Source organism: Gossypium raimondii, chromosome 5, assembly GCF_025698545.1.
Source record: "Gossypium raimondii isolate GPD5lz chromosome 5, ASM2569854v1, whole genome shotgun sequence".
In the NCBI taxonomy this organism is placed as follows: Eukaryota; Viridiplantae; Streptophyta; class Magnoliopsida; order Malvales; family Malvaceae; genus Gossypium; species Gossypium raimondii.
This window is the reverse complement of record NC_068569.1, coordinates 32,001,631-32,021,852: the sequence shown is the minus strand read 5'-3', so window position 1 is coordinate 32,021,852 and position 20,222 is coordinate 32,001,631. Positions and strand designations below refer to the sequence as shown.

At 34.0% G+C, this 20,222-nt stretch overlaps 1 protein-coding gene and 1 non-coding gene across 2 annotated transcripts; one reads left to right on the top strand and one right to left on the bottom strand.

The window, feature by feature from the left end:
* Positions 1 to 7,606: 7,606 nt before the first annotated feature.
* On the top strand, positions 7,607 to 8,705 carry LOC105771390 (abscisic acid receptor PYL4). The gene has a single exon (XM_012592836.2). The coding sequence runs from the start codon at positions 7,834 to 7,836 to the stop codon at positions 8,464 to 8,466; it is 633 nt and encodes a 210-aa protein (XP_012448290.1). The 5' UTR covers positions 7,607 to 7,833; the 3' UTR covers positions 8,467 to 8,705.
* A 10,023-nt stretch (positions 8,706 to 18,728) lies between these two features.
* On the bottom strand, positions 18,729 to 18,834 carry LOC128041452 (small nucleolar RNA R71). The gene has a single exon (XR_008196474.1). It is a non-coding gene; the product is annotated as a small nucleolar RNA R71 (small nucleolar RNA).
* Between the last annotated feature and the right edge of the window lie 1,388 nt (positions 18,835 to 20,222).

The following is a 20,222-nucleotide window of genomic DNA, read 5'->3' as shown; positions in this document are numbered from 1 at the left end:
AGTCTTGACAAACATAATTATCACTTGGAATTCCCTATTAGCGCCTCTTTCTATCCATGGGTTCCAACTAATCCTCTCGTTATAAACTTGACTGTCTATGGTATATACGATTACACCTCCCCATCAACCCACGATTTCATCGAAGCCTTATACTGAGAGTGAATCTCTCGTTAACATTTTAAGGTCTTTCTTTAACATACAAAATTTCCTTGAGTACTTTCTGGCGGTTCCTTTAACATTTTTCGTTTGCCTGCATGCAAGGCATTACTGTCATGTCATTCCCAAGTCCAACCATTGTTAGGTTAATTCCCTATGCCCTACTGGCCTCCTTATTTATCATTAAGATAGGCTTTTCCCATTTCTATTACTTCTATCTTTCTTGGGGGATTCTTCAATCCCTCTGGCCAACAATCTCTTTCCAATATTTTACTTTTCTTCTACCCAATTTTCCTCATTTGTATGATATTCCTTGACTACCGTCTTGTTGAACTACCCCATGTTTATTGTCCCCGTGGACTATCCCATGTTTATTGTCCTAATGGACTCCCTATGTTTCCATAGCCAAGCTATGGTCTTACACATGATTTCCCATGTTTAATGTCCTGATGAACTACCCCGTATTTATTGTCCCGGTAGACTTCATTGGTTACCATAGTCGAGCTATGATCTTACACCTATAACCCCATGTTCAATGTCCTGGTAGACTCTAGTGGTTGCCATAGCCGAGCTATGGTTTTACACCTTTAAACCTCTTTTGAGGTGTCACCTTGAAGGACCTTATTGCCGTCGTGATATTGCCCCATAGAGCCTACTGACCACCATTACAAGTCCAATCATTGTTAGGTTAATTCCCTATGTCGCCCTGAAGGACCAGTCGATATCATTCCACAATATTGTCATATTCCCTTACTTCTAACCTTGATGCTCGAACACCGTAGTGCTCCCTCCGTAAGGCCTAGAGCTTCGTATATCACGATTTACACCCAGCGAATTTCTTATGGTAGTAAATAGAAATTACATTCCCTAAACCACCCACCAAATCCTGACTTCATCTAACTTGTCAATAATCTTCCCTCCATACTCCAACATTATAAACATGCAACACATGCATTTCAAAAACATATGATCATGGAGTACGCTACTTTTCAGGCATGGAATTGTAACTATATCATACATATCAGAATACATTTGTGGATACTCATATATCTTATTTATTCATACCATTCTCAATCAATAGAGTTCATACATCATCACAAAACTCTCTAATCTCAACATAGATTCATGCTAGACATATAGCATCCCAGGAACGAAGTATAGAAGCTCACCTGATGCTTTTTTGCCTCGTCAGCTTAGCTTTTCTGAATGCTAGAGCTCTCATTCTTCTTAGCAGCTAAGCATGACAATCAAAGTTACAAATTAAACTTAACATTCCAGCTAAAAACTCAATTTCTAGAAACATGCAAAACCCCTCAAAGGTTTTGAAAATTCTTAACTTTATTCCTTAAATTTATGAACACTGAAGGACTTAGAACCTTACCAGCTCACTGGATTATTTACTTTTTCGACTCAAACCTCATGAACACCATTTCATGCAGGGCTTCCAGTAATTATCTCTTCTTTGGAGCAACCAAAGAAGAAAAAGAAGAATGGACAAAAACTAAACAGAATTGAGAAGAAATTCCCACTGGGAAACCATTTCTCAACTATATATAGCCCTTCACTTATGATTATCAACCCCATAAAAACCATCCGTTGGTAATCATTTTGTCTCTCACTAAAAATCTAGTCGGTTCTTATCCAACTGAACCAAAATTTGAACTCAACTATGTCCAAACCAACCACTAATTTTTCTTGATTTTCTAATAGAAACCACCAACTTACAATTTCTTTCAATTTAACTCCCAATTGTTCCTAATTTTTGGACTTAAGAAAAATCAGGTGTGACAAATTCAACCAAAATAAGATTAGAAAAACCATAGAAAAATTGAAAATCAAATAGAATAGAAGACAAGAAGATAGAAAAATCCTTAAGAATTAGGTAAGCAAAAAGAGCCTTCTTGAGCAACAAGGAACTTGCAGCAAATCAAGGTTACTATACCTTCTTGGACCTAAAAAGTTAAATTAAAAAGATGGAGAACAAAACAAGAATTTTTAGAATTAAAGAAGTAAGAAAATAAGCAAAGATAGAATGATGAAACTAAAAGTAGAATATGATGGATGGTAGGCAGCAAATATAATTAGATATGAAGCATAGCCTTCTTTAATGAACCGCACCAATAAAGAATTTTATTGGTTTTTTATCAACCCTCTTAATCAACTAGAATTAGGAAAATTGATATTATGATGAACTTCCTCTACAATCCTTAAAGAATTGAAGCAAAAGTCTACAAAAAATAATAAGAAACTATTCTTATAAGAAAGAAATATCTTGGAGTGTTTTATTAATAAAAATCAATCTTACATTAGTGTCTCTTACAAAGAATAATGTCATATATATAAAAAGAGAAAAACCTAAACTACTTAAGAAACAAGGAACCAATCCCTTCCTCTGTCTTCAAGCAATTTAACCTAGTCATAGTCTTATTCTTCAAGCTAAAGTACACTTACTTATAATAAACTAAATTACGATTGTTCCATTAATAAAATCACAGTTTGCACATGATAATTATAATATATAGTTGGACTCATAAAATAACATAAATTAAACTTTAAAATTGGCCCAAAACTAAACCAAAACTTCAAAATTCGTAATTCCTAAATTAATCATGTCTAGAATTTTTTTTGTCTATACAGTTTTCAATAAAATGGTCAAAACATAAACTCCCGAACTCAAAATAATGTGTTTAAAAGAGTCTCGCAAAGCTAAGAGGCAACTCTACAATCTATATGAAGATAACTAAACCAATCTTACCGAAAAATACATTTCAAATCGACTGATCTTCCAATCTTAGAAAATGACCACTTTAATGAATTTATTTTAATAAATTTCAACATATCCATACATACATCAGATAAGTGATATTAGCTTAGCTCAATTGTATCTATATATATTAACAGGGACTTTTTGAATTTTGACATTTTGGTGATTATTATTCTCTCAAATCAAATTCTTTAAAGTTCTCTCAATCTCTTCCTCTGCTCAACCTTTTCCTCAATCACACTCGGTTAATGTCATCATCTTTCCACCTTATCAAAAACACTTATCGTCACACTTACAACCCGTTTGGTTGGATGGAATTGCTATTCCATTACGCCTCTATTCCGCGCGCTACAGTAAATCAGTCATTTGGTTCACCGTTTAGGTGATTCCACGGAATTGCTATTACAGTCTCATTCCCTCATCTCACCGTTTAGGTATTCAGGGGTTGGGGGTCTGAATACCCATTCAAGGTAACACCGAATAGGTTTTAGACGAAAATAGCCTACCTCTCTTCTTCCCAAAATTCACTCCAGATTTCTTCCTCCCCAAATCAAGCATCCATTCACCCCTCATCGCATCTCCCGTCGTTTTTTTTTTTTTTTTTTCTTGATTCCTTTTAGTTCTTTCACCTCTTTCAACTTTTCTTTTCCCTTTTCGGTTGAGACTTTTCTTCTTAACTTTTATTTTCCCTTTCATCACGTTTTCTTATTCTTGTTTACGAATTGAACTTATGATGTTTCTATTGGATGCAGTGAAATCCGAAGTACCAAAAAATCTTGAACTCCTCATCAAGAGACGCGCTTTCAAAGGCTCGTTCGTGAAATTGCCCAAGACTTTTAAGGTAATACCATTAAATTCTCGCTTCTTCTTCATTTCATTTAATTATTGTAAAGAAATTAAAACTTAAGCTCAAAGTATGGTTACGGTTATGGTTATATAAGTTAAATGATAAATTTAATATTATTTTGATGTTGATGTTTGAGAAGTCTTATTGGAATCTTGATTGAGTTTTTTCTTTGTAAATTGATGGAAGAAATCATACTTCCTTTGATTGTTTGTTTTGTTGTTGTTGACAATTTTGAAATCATACTTCTTTTTCTTTCATCTCCCAAACTTTGTGCTTTCTTTGTTATCAAGTACTTCTTTTTTTTGTATTTGGTATTACACATCTTTAACGAGTAATCTTAAAATTCTTGCTTTTGAGGTTAGGTTTCTTTCAATTATAAAGATATATTTGATCATGGTATTTTAATTCTTGTCTAATATATTTGATCATGGTATTTTGATTCTTGTCTAAAGTTTGTGATTTCAATCAAAATTACTCGAATTTTTCGTTTCTTTTTGCTCACATGTTGGCCAAATCACATGCTTTGTATGGTATCTTGTAATTGCAAGATCTTACACTATAGTGTTCTTTTCTTTTGGTTATAATTATAGTATTTACAGTTCTTATTTTACGCAAATACATGAAAAATGTTGTTGCTTGATTGTTTATTCAGTTCTTTCTCTATTTATGCTAATTTTGTTATATAAGGAGTTGTTTTCTATTTTACGGTATTATCGATTGACTCTGTCATTGATTTTAGTATTTGGTTGGTTGTCTTATTTTATAATGTTTGATTTTGGAATTTTAATAAACTTTTGTTACCACTCGATGAGGAGGATAATAAAATATATATGTTTGAAAATGTATCATTGTTTTACATTGAATTCAAGATGATCTCTTTTGTGCAAAGGTGAAAAGAATATCTTTGATGATGATCGATAAGACCGGACTAGGTGAGTCATTGTTGAACGAATCGTTAATTGAGCATGGTGATTATAACTATTTGAGAGCTGATATTGTATGTAATTAATGTGATGATTGTGAACCTTAAACAGTTAGCAGATGATTACGATCTGTGCTGATGAATGCTCTATGATTGATCGAAGAATGGTAAGCTATCTGTCCATTCTTAATGTTTCTTTCTTTTGTGCATGTATGTGTGCGTTCCTGTTCATATGTGTAATGTTCCTTACCAATCTTATGGGCGAGACGTGCAGTGCATGTGAGGAAATAAAGGTAGCAAAAGATTATGAAAATTGAAATTTTGATATAATAAATATTATTCTTGGAAAAAATAATGTAGCAGATGGTTCTTTTATTGTTATAGCTGAGTGGTAGAGAGAGAGTGGAGTAGCATAACCAATAGATATCTGGTTCCTTGGTTTTTATTTAATAGCATGTTGCTTCTGCCAACATGTTGATGCGGTTTACTACAATTATCCAACTGCAGTTAATTATTTGTTTGTTTAGGCCAATCTACTCTTGGTTTTGTACCATTATCATATTGATATATGTGATGGAGAAAACGTCATTGCTTACCAATGATATATTTTCTCAAATCTTGTTTTGGCCTTGAGTGACAAGATGGTAATAATATTATCTGTCTAAATAAAAGCAGTTACTTAAGATTTGCATTTCAACTTGAGGTATTATTCAAGTAAGGTAAATGAAAAGGCCATACTTTGTTAACATTTCGTTTTTGTCTCATATACCATGGTAGTCTCAAGTTCAACTCTGTTATAATTAATAATAACAAGAAGCATGTACAAATATGAATTCTCTCCTTTAAATGGATTCTCAATTCTTCAAACTCATGTCCAAATATGAATTATTTCCTTTAAATAGATTATAAATAACCACTCAATGAATTCTCTACAATGTTGATTTTGCAAATATGCATGTTATGATTTTCAGGGACAAAGTTCTTTGTAGTTTGTGAACCTGGGACACAATACATGGAGGCTCTCTTGAAAGTTGTTTATGAGCTCTACAGATTATGTTTTGAAGAACCCTTCTATAAGATGGAGATACCCATACGATTCGAACTTTTGACATCAACTCGACACAGCGATCAGGAGGATCGTGTTGCGCTTTTAGGTCGATAAGTCGTCCTAGAACCTTTTCTTTCCAAAATGTCACCATCTCTTATCTTCATCTGTACACTTTTGATGGAAGATTGCTATCAAGTTTGTATAAAACTATGTATTGGGATATCATCAAGCTCCTTTGTTTAGCTCATAAGTCTTTGAATTATTTATAACATATGATGATTTCGGAGTTGCTTCTCCCAATTAACATTTATAAAATTAATGAAATAATCCTTTGAATTATTTGTTTGCTATTGTTTTCAATCTTTATCTAGGAAGAAGTTACAATAGGGGAGATCTTATGAATGAAACATTCATAGTGAATCATTTGCATTCATTCAAAAATTAAATTATATATATTATGATTTTAGTAAATTCATATAAAAATATTTAATATTAAGAATTTTATTAAATTATATATTTTATTAAATTATATTTAATAATAATTATTTTAAATTATATTTTAAATTATTTTATATTATGATTTTAGTAAATTCATATAAGAATATTTAATATTAAGAATTTTATTAAATTATATATTTTTATTAAATTATATTTAATAATAATTATGTTAAAATATGATTAAATTATTTATTATTTATATTAATAATCTTATTAAAATTTAATAACAATAACAATAATCATCTACTTAAAAAAAATTCTGCTAAGGGTATTCTAGTCATTTTAGTTTTTTTCCTTATGCTATTGCAACATCATTCCATTCAACCAAACACAAGAATACTGTTACATTTCTATTCCATTCCATTCAACCAAACAATTGAATTACTATTACGCCTCTATTCCATTACAGCCACCTCTATTCCATTACAGTGAACCAAACGCGCCCTTAACGTTCCAGGGTAATGGTAATATGGACGGATTGTTTTAGAACACTCTGTGCTAATGTAGACGGGTAATTTTACGGATATTTGGAAAACCTTATGTTTTTGCCTTACAGTGTAGCACCAAGCAAGGATAGGTTTAACATTTCAAACTAGGTAAGGACCAAGTTGGCGAAAATTGGTTGGAAACTTGGAATAGAATAAAAAAGAAATGAACGAAGAGGACAAAAATAACGAGTTACTGAGCCCAAGGCCAATGGAATCCTATTCATTTCAAAAGTTGCAGGAGTAAATTAAATGGGAGAAACCTGGCTTTTTCTTTAGCTTTTTGCCTTTCTTGAGGGGTAGATGATTAAAGTTATTTATGGGTAATAAAATAGATTTAACTTCACTTTTATATATAAGTGAATTTTTATTATATTCTAGACTCATCCCAAGAAATTAATCCAATATATTATAAATGAAAATTATTTTATTTATTATTAACTAGTGTGATGCTGATTAGATATCTTACCTGCTTGCTTTTTCGATAAGTATGTTCGAAGTTGCATGAATTAATGTGTGCTCAGCTAAAAAGATGTGATCAGATCTTGATGTCGAATTTCATATTGAATTATGCATACCGACACACTTGGGGTTTTTATTTTACGTGCTGCTACTTTTCATTTTTATATTTTGATTAGTGACATTAGCCAAACTGTACATTGTCAGTGAAAATAATTGAATAGCTAGACCACCCAAGACCAACAGCCATTTTTGATGTGGGTGCTAATATAAGGATTCAAAAATTAATACAGCAGTAACAACTTTTTATTTATTTTTACTTCTAAACGGGGAAAAAACACAATTAAGACAGTGTCAGTATTGTACCATGAATAATATAATTGGTGTATATATGTGTATATATACCTAATTAAACAAAGTCCAAAAGAAGCTGCAACTTGGTGATCCACTTGCTGTACTGATCTCTTCCTTTTCTTCTTGTAAAAACTCCAAGCTCTGCCCTAACAAATCCTTCAAATTATTCCAAGTGGATCTGTTTATCTATGCAAATATGATTTGGAACCCTCTCCTATATATTCAACCTCTACCCCTGCCCTACGCGTTTTTGTTTAACATGAGCTCTAACCCAAACTCACATTCATCCACTTAGCCGCCATGCCTTCCTCACTGAAGCTCCATCCACCGCTCGCCGCCACTATTGGCACCTGCAACCAGAAACAAAATCAACCCATCACAACCAGTACCGCACTGACTAGGTTTTTCCCTCTTCCTTGCGGGATCTCGTTGCCTGACACGGTGGCGACGTACCATGTCCACACCCTGGGACCTAACCAGTGTGGTTCAGCAGTTGTTCAAGCCATCGAAGCCCCTATCGAAACCGTTTGGTCAGTGGTTCGTCGTTTTGATAACCCTCAAGCTTACAAGCAATTCCTCAAGAGCTGCCACATCATCGTCGGGGATGGCAACGTGGGTACCCTCCGTGAGGTACACGTGGTGTCCGGCCTCCCAGCGGCATCCAGCGTGGAGAAGCTTGAGATCCTTGACGATGAACGTCATGTGCTTAGCTTTAGCGTGGTTGGAGGTGATCATCGGTTGACCAATTACAGGTCTGTCACAACCCTACACCATTCTCCCAAGGGTAACGGGACACTTGTCGTTGAATCATTCGTCGTAGATATACCAGTCGGAAACAGTAGAGAAGATACGTGCATTTTTGTGGATACCATTGTACGTTGCAACCTTCAATCTTTGGCTCGAATGGCAGAAAATATGGCAAGAACAGAATAATCATCATCATCATCCCCATAATTTATAAAAAGAAAAAATCTAATTCTCTTTGATTTTTTTCCTTTGTTTTCTTTCTTTTTTTGCGATATGAAGTATCTATCTCGTTCATTTCTTTACCATTTTCTTTTTTGTGTATATTATTGCTTTTCCTTCATTTCTCTCTATGTAATTATGAATGCGTTTGTTCTTCTATTTTAGATGTGTTTCAATGGAGAAGCTAGGTTACATCCTTATCCTTATTTGTGCTTCTACTAGAAAAAAAAAAAGACTGTATAATTTTGTATACACTTAATCATATATATCATATAGTTAACAACAGCGCATAGAATTATTGTTTACAGTTTTATTAGCTACTTAATCAATTATATACTGCTTTCCTTTGCGTGTGTCTGTATATGAGAATAGAGAAATCATGGTTTGCTTAAAATACAGCCAAATACCAATGCTTGTTTTGAGAAAAATAATTTGATGAATGGAAATGAAAATTAAATATATCAAGCCAACAAAAGAATTTAATCAAATAAATCCATTTTTTATGGTAATACTAATTTTCTACAAAACAATCAACAATAAAAAATATTTTAATGAGTAAATTATTATTTTACATAATATCATCCAAATAATAAAAAACCAATACAAATATATATTCTATGTTAAAGAAAATTCTCAGTGTAAAGAGGTAAGAGATTGGAATTTGTAATTGAAGCAGATAATAACATATTATTAAAAAATTAAAATTAAAATTACCTAATTCAATTCGTAATTATTTATCATTATTAAAATCAGTACTAATTTATACTATATAGTATCCGTGTACAAATACAAACCAGGCATTGAATGCGGTTTGAAGGCAGACAAGTTTATTTTGATAAACAATGTTCTTTCTTTCATTATTTAACCATTTAATTAATATAAGCTCCCGTTAATTATGCTCTACATCGTACTATAGTACTACTAAATTATTCGTTTACATTTTCCTATACTTTTTAGAGAATATATTACTTAATTACACTTTAATAGAATAAATAACTAATGATGATCCGAAAGGCGGTTTATGGTAAGCATGTGAGAGACTAATATATTGTCATTCGTTATAATATGTAATTAGTAATATTTATTTATACTATGAAAAGAATACTTATTTATACGGTTCTTTAAAGTTTTTAATTATCATACATGTTTTACAAGATAGAGAGACCATGGAGTAAAAAACCTCAAATATCAATTATTTCAATCATTTCAGATTGGTTTTCAATTGGATTTTAAGTTCCAGATGTTTGGATTTCAAGTCATTTTAGGTTAAATTATTCGATTTTGTTAGTCAAATTTTTCAGTTTGAATTATCTTATGTTGAGGTCATTTCAAATTATTTATTCAAATCATTTGAGTCCTAATCATTTCTAGTTCAAATCACCTTAAGTTTTGAATCATTTCTTGATTCGGACTTTTTATAATCAAATCAAATTAAATTTACAAATTCAAATTAATCTACTCAGAATTTATTACCATCACATTTTTTAGTATAGGCGCATGCATGGTGAGATTTTGAATACTTAACTATATAAATATATATAATTGAGGAGATATTCAAAAGGAAAAAAAAAAAAAAGGTAACAAATACGTTACCTCCTGTTGAATTTGGAATTTGATGAAAACTGAACATCATCTTTAATCAAAGTGTGAAAACATGATTATGATAACTTTTGGAAGAGAAATAATCAACAACAAATTGCAACTTGAATTTTATAAACTCCAACTTGATGTAGCAAACGATGCAAGTTGCTTATATTTGTCTGTGTTTTAGGCAAGGGAAGGGAAGAGGATGCAAGTTGGGTTGCAACTTGGCAAGGAGGCTTTTATTGTTTCACATTATATTAATGGTTTAAATACCACATTAAAAGCCACCCATTTTAGTTGTTGCTATCTCGCTGTTTTGACCGAGTGCTGCTCAAACCTTCACCACATAAGAAAGCTGCTTGTAATTTTTATTTGGGAGCTACGAATTTTGTATTAGCTGTTGGATAACAATTATATAATTTTAGAAATTAATGTTAAAAGTTCTGCATTAAAAACGTTTAAATTAAATTATTAAATTTTAAAAGAGATTAAAAATATAATTTTACCATTTAATTTGTGTTGAATAATCAGGCATCTTTTATACCTTTTCTTATTCTGTTGTTTTTAATCTGGTTATTTGTTTTTCTTTTGGATAAGTAATAAATTTCTATTTATTCAAGAAGCCTATAATACATCAAACATGGCAGTGTTTGCTGCAAGGCATTGCATATTGCAAAGCTAATGATATCAGCTTTAAATCTGTTAAGAACATGCAATCTCAAAGCTACCGTTTCCTTTATCCTCTCCAATAGCCTATTCACTTGCAACTGTGTTTGAATAGTGTAGTGTTCCTTTCCCTCCAAAGGAAGTAGAAGAATGGATTCAAAGTAATGCGCAAGATGAGAGTGATCAATGCTCTTCCTTTTGTGTCGGAAAGTGCCTAATGCAACTCTTCCCTCCAGCTAACAATCCTCCTGCTAATAATTCTAAGATTTCTTGCCAAAGTTGTTTGGAGCCCTTGCATGTAAAAAACAGGTGATCGCAGGTTTACTTCCCTTGTTTCCAGAGCACACAAACTTCATATGTTGTCATGATCCACCTAGCGAGTTGATTTTGGGTCGGTAATCTGCCTTGAATTGTCACCTAGAACATAATGGAATGGTGAAAAAGATTAAACCAAAACCAAATGAGTTTATGTTGGAGACTGTTGTACAATAATTCTTCTCAATAATGGTATAGGATCAATTAGTTACTATTGAATTATCACAACTTTAATAGTTAAAATAGGATGCCAAAGAGACAATACACATCCTCTTGATGATAATAATGAAACACCTTATATTGGATTTGAAAGACAACCAAATATAGAGGCATCACATCCATTGTCAGAGCAACTCAAACAATCAAACTTATAGTAAAAATACCAATAAATTCAAGTTAAAAACATATTATCCAATGATCCACATAATTACATATCAATATAGGTGAAAATCAAGTTCAAATGGGCCCTAATACAAAGTTTTGAGGCCAAAATTGATCAAATGGGGAGCTAGGTCTTAATAGTTTGGCCAAAGTATCAAGACAAGGCATGATGTCTCAAGGCACAGGGTCTATATCTCGATATTTGTAAGCTCTGAAACCAGATTTGAGCTACTAACTTACATGTCTCAAGACACAAAAGCCATGTATCAAGACTTAACCCTCTATGTTTCGAGATAATTAAGCACACCACATCTTGAAACATACACTTAAAAATGCACGTTCATGCAAAAATACTCATCCTATCTCGAGGCATGTTCAACCTATCTTGAGACTTGAACCCAGAAACACATAAAATTGACATTCTAAGCCATGCAATCATGCTCTAATTATGCACAAACATGTTTAGCACTGAACTAACATATTACCAACAGGTCTAACATGCATAAGTTTATGCTTTAAAACATAATGTATAAAAATTAGACAACTTGAGTAATTAAAAGCAACTTGAACAATATTCATAGCATCAAATCTTCTATGCATAACTGATAAAAATACCCTCAACGTTAATGGGTTTTTGGGTTTGAGCCCTTAACCTTCTTTTTTGGATTGACTCCATCAACATTATGATTTTTAAAAAATCAGCTCAATTTTAACGGGAAATGTAAGTTGACTGTCAGTCAACCACAGGTAGATGACGTGTCAAAGATGCTTGACCAATTTCAAAGATGCCTACGCCTTCTTCCATTTCTTTCTTTCTTTCCCTCGGTTCTTGTAGTTTGCCCATCTCCAACTCCAAGAAGCCCTCTCCGCTTCCCTTTTTCTCCACTTATCCCAACCTCCACCACCACCGCCTTCCCTCTCACTCATTACTGTCCCAATCCCTACCACCGTTCCCTTTCCTATCACTCCTCACCGTTGATCTCACCACAAAAGTCCCAAAACCTTCTCCATCTCCATCCTTCTCCTCCTCCTCCTCCTCCTCCTCATCATCATCATCATCAATGTCCAGTCCGTCTCTCCTAGCCCTCATCGAGCTTGCCACAACCGCAATCAGAGGCTTAAACAAATAAGACAATTTCTTCAAACACTCAAAATTTTATGCAACCAAAAAAATAAAGAAAAAGAAAAAAAGAGGGCTCACTGTTGTAACCCATTTTCGAGTATAGCTTGCTCTTCTACGATCTAATCCATGGAAATACCAAATCCAAATCAAAATTAGCCGACATGAATCCACTAATTAGCCTCCCTTAGCTCTTCCAAAACGTAACTGAAACCTCCAACAAAGAGAAAAAAACACTCAAATAAAGCCTTACCTCTGCCATTTTGCCTTCTCAAGAGAACCTAAAACGAAAACAAAAGAAAATCGACGTAGATACTGCTAGATCTAGCAGAAAAAAGGAGAGGACAAAATGATTAGAAACCTATGGCTTTGATTTTTCTCTCTCAAACACTATAATAAATAAGTCGATGTGAAAATTTGATCGATCGATGGTTGGACACAATGGCGACAACAAATAGAGGGGAAGAGAGAAAGAGGAGAAAAACAAAAGAGATGGAAAAAATGAAAAAATAAATCTGATCGATCGATGGTTGGACAAAACGGTGCCTACAACTAGAGGGGAAGAGAGAAAGAGGAGAAGAACAAAGAAGATTGAAACAAAAAAAAAAGAATTTTGTTAAGCAATTTTGTTTTTTATAGATGACATCATATATGTCTTCATGCTTATGTGGCATGCCACATAGGCTACTTTGTTGACTTGCAGTTTGATTGAAGGTCAACTTACTTTTACCGTTAAAATTTGGTTGATTTCTAAAAAATAGTAACGTTGAGGGTGTCAATCCAAAAAAAAAAGGTTAAGAGCTCAAACCAAAAAACCCATAAACATTGAGGGTATTTTTTTTTACAATTATGTTAATCTTCTAACAAGTAATCAAAATAATCGTATCAAAGATCCACAAAATATTCAACACGTACCAAGATATCAAATGACCAAAAATGAATAATAAAACTAATACAAAACCCTTAAAAGATATGAAAAGGCTTAAGTACATGCCAATGTCTACTAGAAATCATAACGGGTTTATAAAAGCAAGTTTCTAAGACTCCAAATGTCGTTGTTGCTAGAACACAAAATCCACCCTCTAGTTACATGTAATCTACGCACGAAACAATAATCTACACACCAAAATTTTCTCAAAGCTCAATGTTACACAACTAATGTTTAACAAACTTTATGCATATATTAAGTCAAAAGCATACTATATATGTCAATATACAACCAAATTTGGTGACATTTAACACGATAAATAGAGTCACTTAATGCAATATTTCATCATGCATGCACAATGGAACTAAAACACTACAATCATTGAATTACAATCAATTAAATAAAAACTTGAAGAAATTAAATTAATTTCTAAGTCATCTTTTATACTTAGCGAGAAAATGCATTCATTGCAGATAGTGATATGTGCGATTCATTTATCTTACTTATTGTTTTCATTCATTCCACAGATTATCAATTCTACATGCAATTCATTTTGAGTTATCTCGAGCTAAGGAAGAGACCAATTGGACACATATAATTAGGGCTCAAATAATTTGTAATTAATTTTTGACTTCTTGCCTATTAATTACAACTTATATAATCATGGAGTCAATCCACTATAGTACCATGATTAAACTCTCCCTTATTATATACCATTACGAAAGCTACTTGATCGTGCCTCAAAGTGCGTGCACCATGACAGAAGAATTTACAAAAAAATATGAAAAAAATGCAATGTACTGCAAGTGTAACAGACCTAGTTTTAATATTTTTAAAGATGTACAATGTAATACCTTTCAAAGTACTCTAAGGATCAAACCCAAAGGAGGTACGTGATAAATTTTAGTTAGTAGAGAAAAACATAAAACATAGGAAGTCTAGATAGTTGTTTATCTAATATCTATAGTATGACAGATGATAAAATAGTAATAAAGCACTAAGTAAAAGGACCTAGTTATAAAAATATCAAAAGTTGTAAAAGAATCATGTAAGACACGGAAATGAGAATTGGTTAATTTCCATGTTCACAATTAATTTTCGGATTAGTGAATTTAACAAATAAATAACTGAGTTGCCATGGAATTTCTGTAACATCATTAGCACTATCTAAAGATTTCTAAGTTAGGAAGGATGATTATTCTAACACAAGCATGCTATTGTGATTTCTCTTAAAAACTTGCATACTTATTTTTGTTATTTATTTAATTTAATTTTAAGCATACTTAGAATAGTTTAGTTTAATTAAAACTCATCACTTTAATCTATTTTTCATCAACAACCAATTTTCTTAGTAATTAATTTCACAATACTTGATTTGCATAAACAATCCCTGTGGAGGCGATAACTCTTACTCACTACTTTATTACTTGTCAATGAATGTGTATACGTACACATCAATTGAATTATCTCGAGACAAGTTTTTGGCGCCATTGCCGGGGACTATTATTGTAATCATCATATGTGAAATTATTTTCTTTTTTGCAATTTGGTTTTTTTCCTTATTTTTTTAACTTCATTAATGTTTGTGATTTTCTTTTCAGGTGTTTATGAGCATTGATCGAATTATCGACTTACTCCCAGTAGACCCTGAAATCAAGTGGCCATTCAGACAAAGAAGACGAGAAAGACAAGACTAGAGACAAGTCGCATACATGAATCCTGATCAGAACCAATATCAAGCTTATGCTCGAAATCCAGTCCTTGTTGCTAATGATAGGGACCGAGCCATAAGGCAATATGTTGTGCCTCTTTTCCATGAGCTTAATCCAGGTATTGTTAGACCCAAGATTGAGGCACCACAGTTTGAGTTGAAGCCGGTAATGTTCTAGATGCTTCAGACAGTGGGCCAATTTAGTGGGATGCCCACAGGAGATCCACACCTTCACCTTAGATTGTTCATGGAGGTGAGTGAGTTTTTCAAGCTAGCCGGAGTAACCGAGGATGTGCTAAAGGCTGAAATTGTTCCCATATTTACTAAGGGACAGAACTAGAGCATGGTTAAATTCATTGTCACCCGGTTCAGTTTCTACAGAGAAATAGTCGAACTATAACGCCCCAAAACCCGGCCTAGAAGTTTAGTTCAAATTTCAGAGGTCACATTGATCACCGAAGAGATCTGAAACAGTTTTACAAAACGAGTTGTTAAAATCTTATTCAAACAAAGTTATTAAAATTGTACTAAACCATTTAGCCCTTTTAGGATTCAAAACAGAGAATTCAAGTCACGTTGAAAGCGCTCAGAAATAAAGTTCTGAAGTTTCTAGGAATCAAAACAAAACTACTTACAAAAATCCAAAATTAGATTGTACCATAGTCTTAAAACAATTCACAAATTTAAAAATCTAAAAATTCTATTTATTAGTCCGGCTTAAAACATGTCACTCCGAGGCCTCCGGCATGCCAAATCCAGCGACAGAAAATGAGGGTACCTGCAAAGGAATAAACTACGGGGGGGTGAGCTACACGAGCTCAGTGTGAGCTCGAAAACAATAGATAAATGAACACCAAAATGTCACAAATAAAAAAAAGCTCAATGGCAATCCGATATACAAATAGTCTTCATAAACAAATCAAACATGTCAGTACTGAAACACTTCAATCTAAAAATAGTTAGTCTCACAATCAGACAAACAAACAGAATGCAGAATGAATGCAACAAGTAATAAAAATCCCACCCAACTAGCCAAACACCTCTTCGTCCCCCAATCACACCCCAAAAAGAGCTAATTAAGCTCATCCAACCATGCACACCATATAGGACCTCGAAAGGCCAATCTAACCCTACACACCAAGTATGTGGACTAAGCCACTCAAATGCTAATATGCAGCAGAGCTAACATATATGTTGTACTGTGCGGTAAACCACTATACAGACGAAGTGCAGTTGAAACTGCCAAAACAGATCAAACTCCGTTCTCTTCACAACTAACCCAAAAAGATTAATGGAAATGCAACATGCACACCATTTGAAGACATACTTACAGAAAAAAAAGCACGGAATTGGAAATACAGACATTCAAATGCCCAGAATTAGAATTAGATATAACATAACATCAATTAACACTCAACCGGATCGTTTAATTAGAGCTATGATTGTCAATAACGCATAAGTCCTGGCCGAAACAAAGTCCCGACCTCCCTTACAAAGACCTAGCCAAGGGTCAGAATAGACGAAATCATAGTCAGATTAAAAACAGACACAGTACAAAATTTGGCAACATAAGGCCACACGGTCGTATGCCCCAGCCGTCTGGGGGTCTACACGCCCATGTGAAGGCCACACATGCCCGTGTGGAAGGGGCACACGCCCGTGTGAGCAGCCCATGTAACTCATTTTCCAAAAGTACTAAAAGTTAAGAGCAGAGGACACACGGCAGTGTGGCACCAAAATTGGCCCTGAAGCCTTAACTCCCAATTCTACATGGCAATGTGAACCACCCATGTTAGGGCACACGCCAGTGTGGCCACTCGTGTGGTCACGAAACCATACCAGAACGCGCTGCAGAACATGCCTTTGCTCTCGAAATGCTACCCAACCACTTTAACCCAATACCACACCCAAAACCCACAGTATTTCAAGCAAAACCGCAACCATTGACAGTTCGAATGATAATTTTTCATAGATACACCAAATATGTCGAATTTCACTGAACTAAATCAAAATTTCAACAATGAAAAGAAAGAGTTACCGAACCCACACCTATTTCGCGAACCAAAGCCCCCAAACGGTTGGACGTCACCACTTACCTGATTGAAATTTCAATTCCACAAACAACTAATCTAAGAACTCAACTAATTCAATTTGAAAGTCACAGAAAAACATACCAAAAGATGACACTTACCTGATTCAAACTCCTATTAGATGAAAATGTGAGGCAATGACATGTGAAGTCGGAAAGAAAATAAGAAGAACAAACTACGATGATTCCTAAAAACAAACCACCATGAAAACAGAAAGGAGAAGGCAGAGAAGATAGAAAGAAAAACAAACGTGCTAGAGAGGGAGATAAGAATGAGTTTAAAATTTTTTTTAATTCACTAACTAAAATAAGATAAATAAATATATAAAATAAAAAACAAATATACATAAATATCTAAAATAAAATTACTCCCATAAACACACGAAGATTCGAACCTAGAAACTAGAGGCAAATTAACACACAACAAACCACCACACCAACTAGCCAATTCTGACATAAAACATAACAACAAACCTATTTGTCCGATCTAGCCACTAACCCTACCTACAAATCACAGAACTTTTAACCCCAAAATCTGGGGTGTTACAACTGACCATTCCTACAAAAAATTTCATCCCTGACATTTCAAACTAATAGATAGCCGTCTAAACACAAAACTCACTACTACGCTATCGCTGTGCACTCTAATCTCGGACACTACCATACTATACTTCCACACCTCACACACCTAACCCGAACATTTATCCCATAAACCAGATCAACATACTTACATATACGGACACTTAAACCCAAACCTCAAACACACATCCATAACACTTAGCCACTGAAGCAGATACTCATTTATCCATCACACACACAAACGTTATCCAACAAATAAACATCAATGTCATTCAAATAAATAACACACAGAATCACAACAACCTACAACCATACCTGTCTCAATGTCATCGCGGACACTCCTTAATTCGATGCTCCGTTGACCTGCATCTAAGACACGCTCCCAAAATCTTCCAACAGTTGCCCGAATGGCGCTTCTTATAGTGCCCACAAACCAATACGCTCACCCTATTACCAGAACCATTTGTATAACCTTCACTAACACCCAACTGCGTTCTTATACGCTTCACAGACCAAGGCTCCAACCTCAAAGAACGTGTTTAAAATCTTTTTTTTAATTCACTAACTAAAATAAGATAAATAAATACATAAAATAAAAACAAAAATACATAAATATCTAAAATAAAATTACTACCACAAACACACACGAAGATTCGAGCCCAAAACCCAAAGGCAAACTAACACACAACAAACCACCAGACCAGCAGGCACATTCTGACATAAAACACAGTAAGAAACCCAATTGTCCGATCTAGCCACTAACCCTACCTACAAATCATAGAACTTCTAACCCTAAAATTTGGGGTGTTAAAGGAACATTTATTAATGAAGTATTTCGCACCTAGTAAAAATGCTAAGTTGCTGAATGAGATCACTGCTTTTCTGTAGATGGATGATGAATCTCTATATGAGACGTGGGAGAAATTTAAAAAACTACTGAGGAACTGCCCTCACCACGAGATTTCGTATTTCATCTGGCTAGAAACATTTTATAATGGTCTTAATGCACACACGAGGATGGTGGTCGATGCTTCAACAAATTGTACTATCATTTCTAGGTCTTATAACGAGGCTTATGAAGTCATTGAAAGAATTTCCACTAACAACTACTAGTGGCCAACCAACCAGCAGCTTCAAAAATACGAGTAGCAAAAGTACATGAAGTGGAAGCTCTCACTTCACTTGCAGCTTAGATATCTTTCATATTGTCAATGCTTAAGAATTTTACTACTAACGGTCTTAATGATGTTGTAGCCCAGCCACCAAGTTAATTTGAAACCATTTTATATGTATACTATGCAGATGGATACTTGTTTGAGAATTGCCCATCAATCTCAAAATCCATTGTAACATCCATAACCCGTATCTGTCGCCCAAATAGGGTTACAGAGCATTACCAGAGTTTACGTTTCAAAACTATCAAAAATTTAAAAACATTTCATTCATATCATCAATCACAGAAAAAAATCAATAACATATACATTGTCCCTTATACGAGCCCTTGAGACTCTAAAAATACATTAGAAACAAGTTAGATTTAACACCCCTAACCCATCACCGTCGCTGGAATAGGGTTATGGAGCATTACCGAAATTACAAATAAAATAAAAATATTTTATATCATTTAACATTCATGTCAAAAATCAATCATATTCAATCATATTGTCCAATATATGAGCCCTCGAGGCCCGAAATTCATATTAGAAACAAGTCGAGACTAAACCGGGTGCTTAGACAATTTTTCAAAATATGTCAAAACTTTTCCAATGTGCAGGGGACACATGCTCGTGTGGCCAGGCCGTATGGGTCACACAATCAAGAGACACGCCCGTGTCTCAGGCTGTGTGGGCATTCGAAGTAGGGCACATGGTCAGGTCCCAGCCCGTGTCCAAATTAGGGTGCTCATTAACTTTGGTCACATAGCCAAGCCACACGCCCGTGTGCTAGGCTGTATGAGCATACTGAATTTGTATTAATAAAGTGCAAGGATCACACAGCCAATTCACACGTATGTGTGCTAGGCCATGTGAAAATTTTTGCACATTCTATTTCTAAATTTTTAAGATGCAAGGGACACACAGCCTGATCACACACCCATGTGCTAGGTCGTGTGTTACACACAGTTGAGATAGATGACTATGTCTCTGCCCGTGTGGACAAAAATAGGCCAATACCAAATCCACTTTTCTCACCCAATTTGTCTTCCACCTACATCAACATTTCAACACTTTCCAACCAATACAAGACATTTAAATCAAGCCAAAACCAAGTTTAACACATTTCATAACACCCCATATGTCCAAGTATTCAATCTGACTTAATTGACCATATAAACCTATATGCATAATTT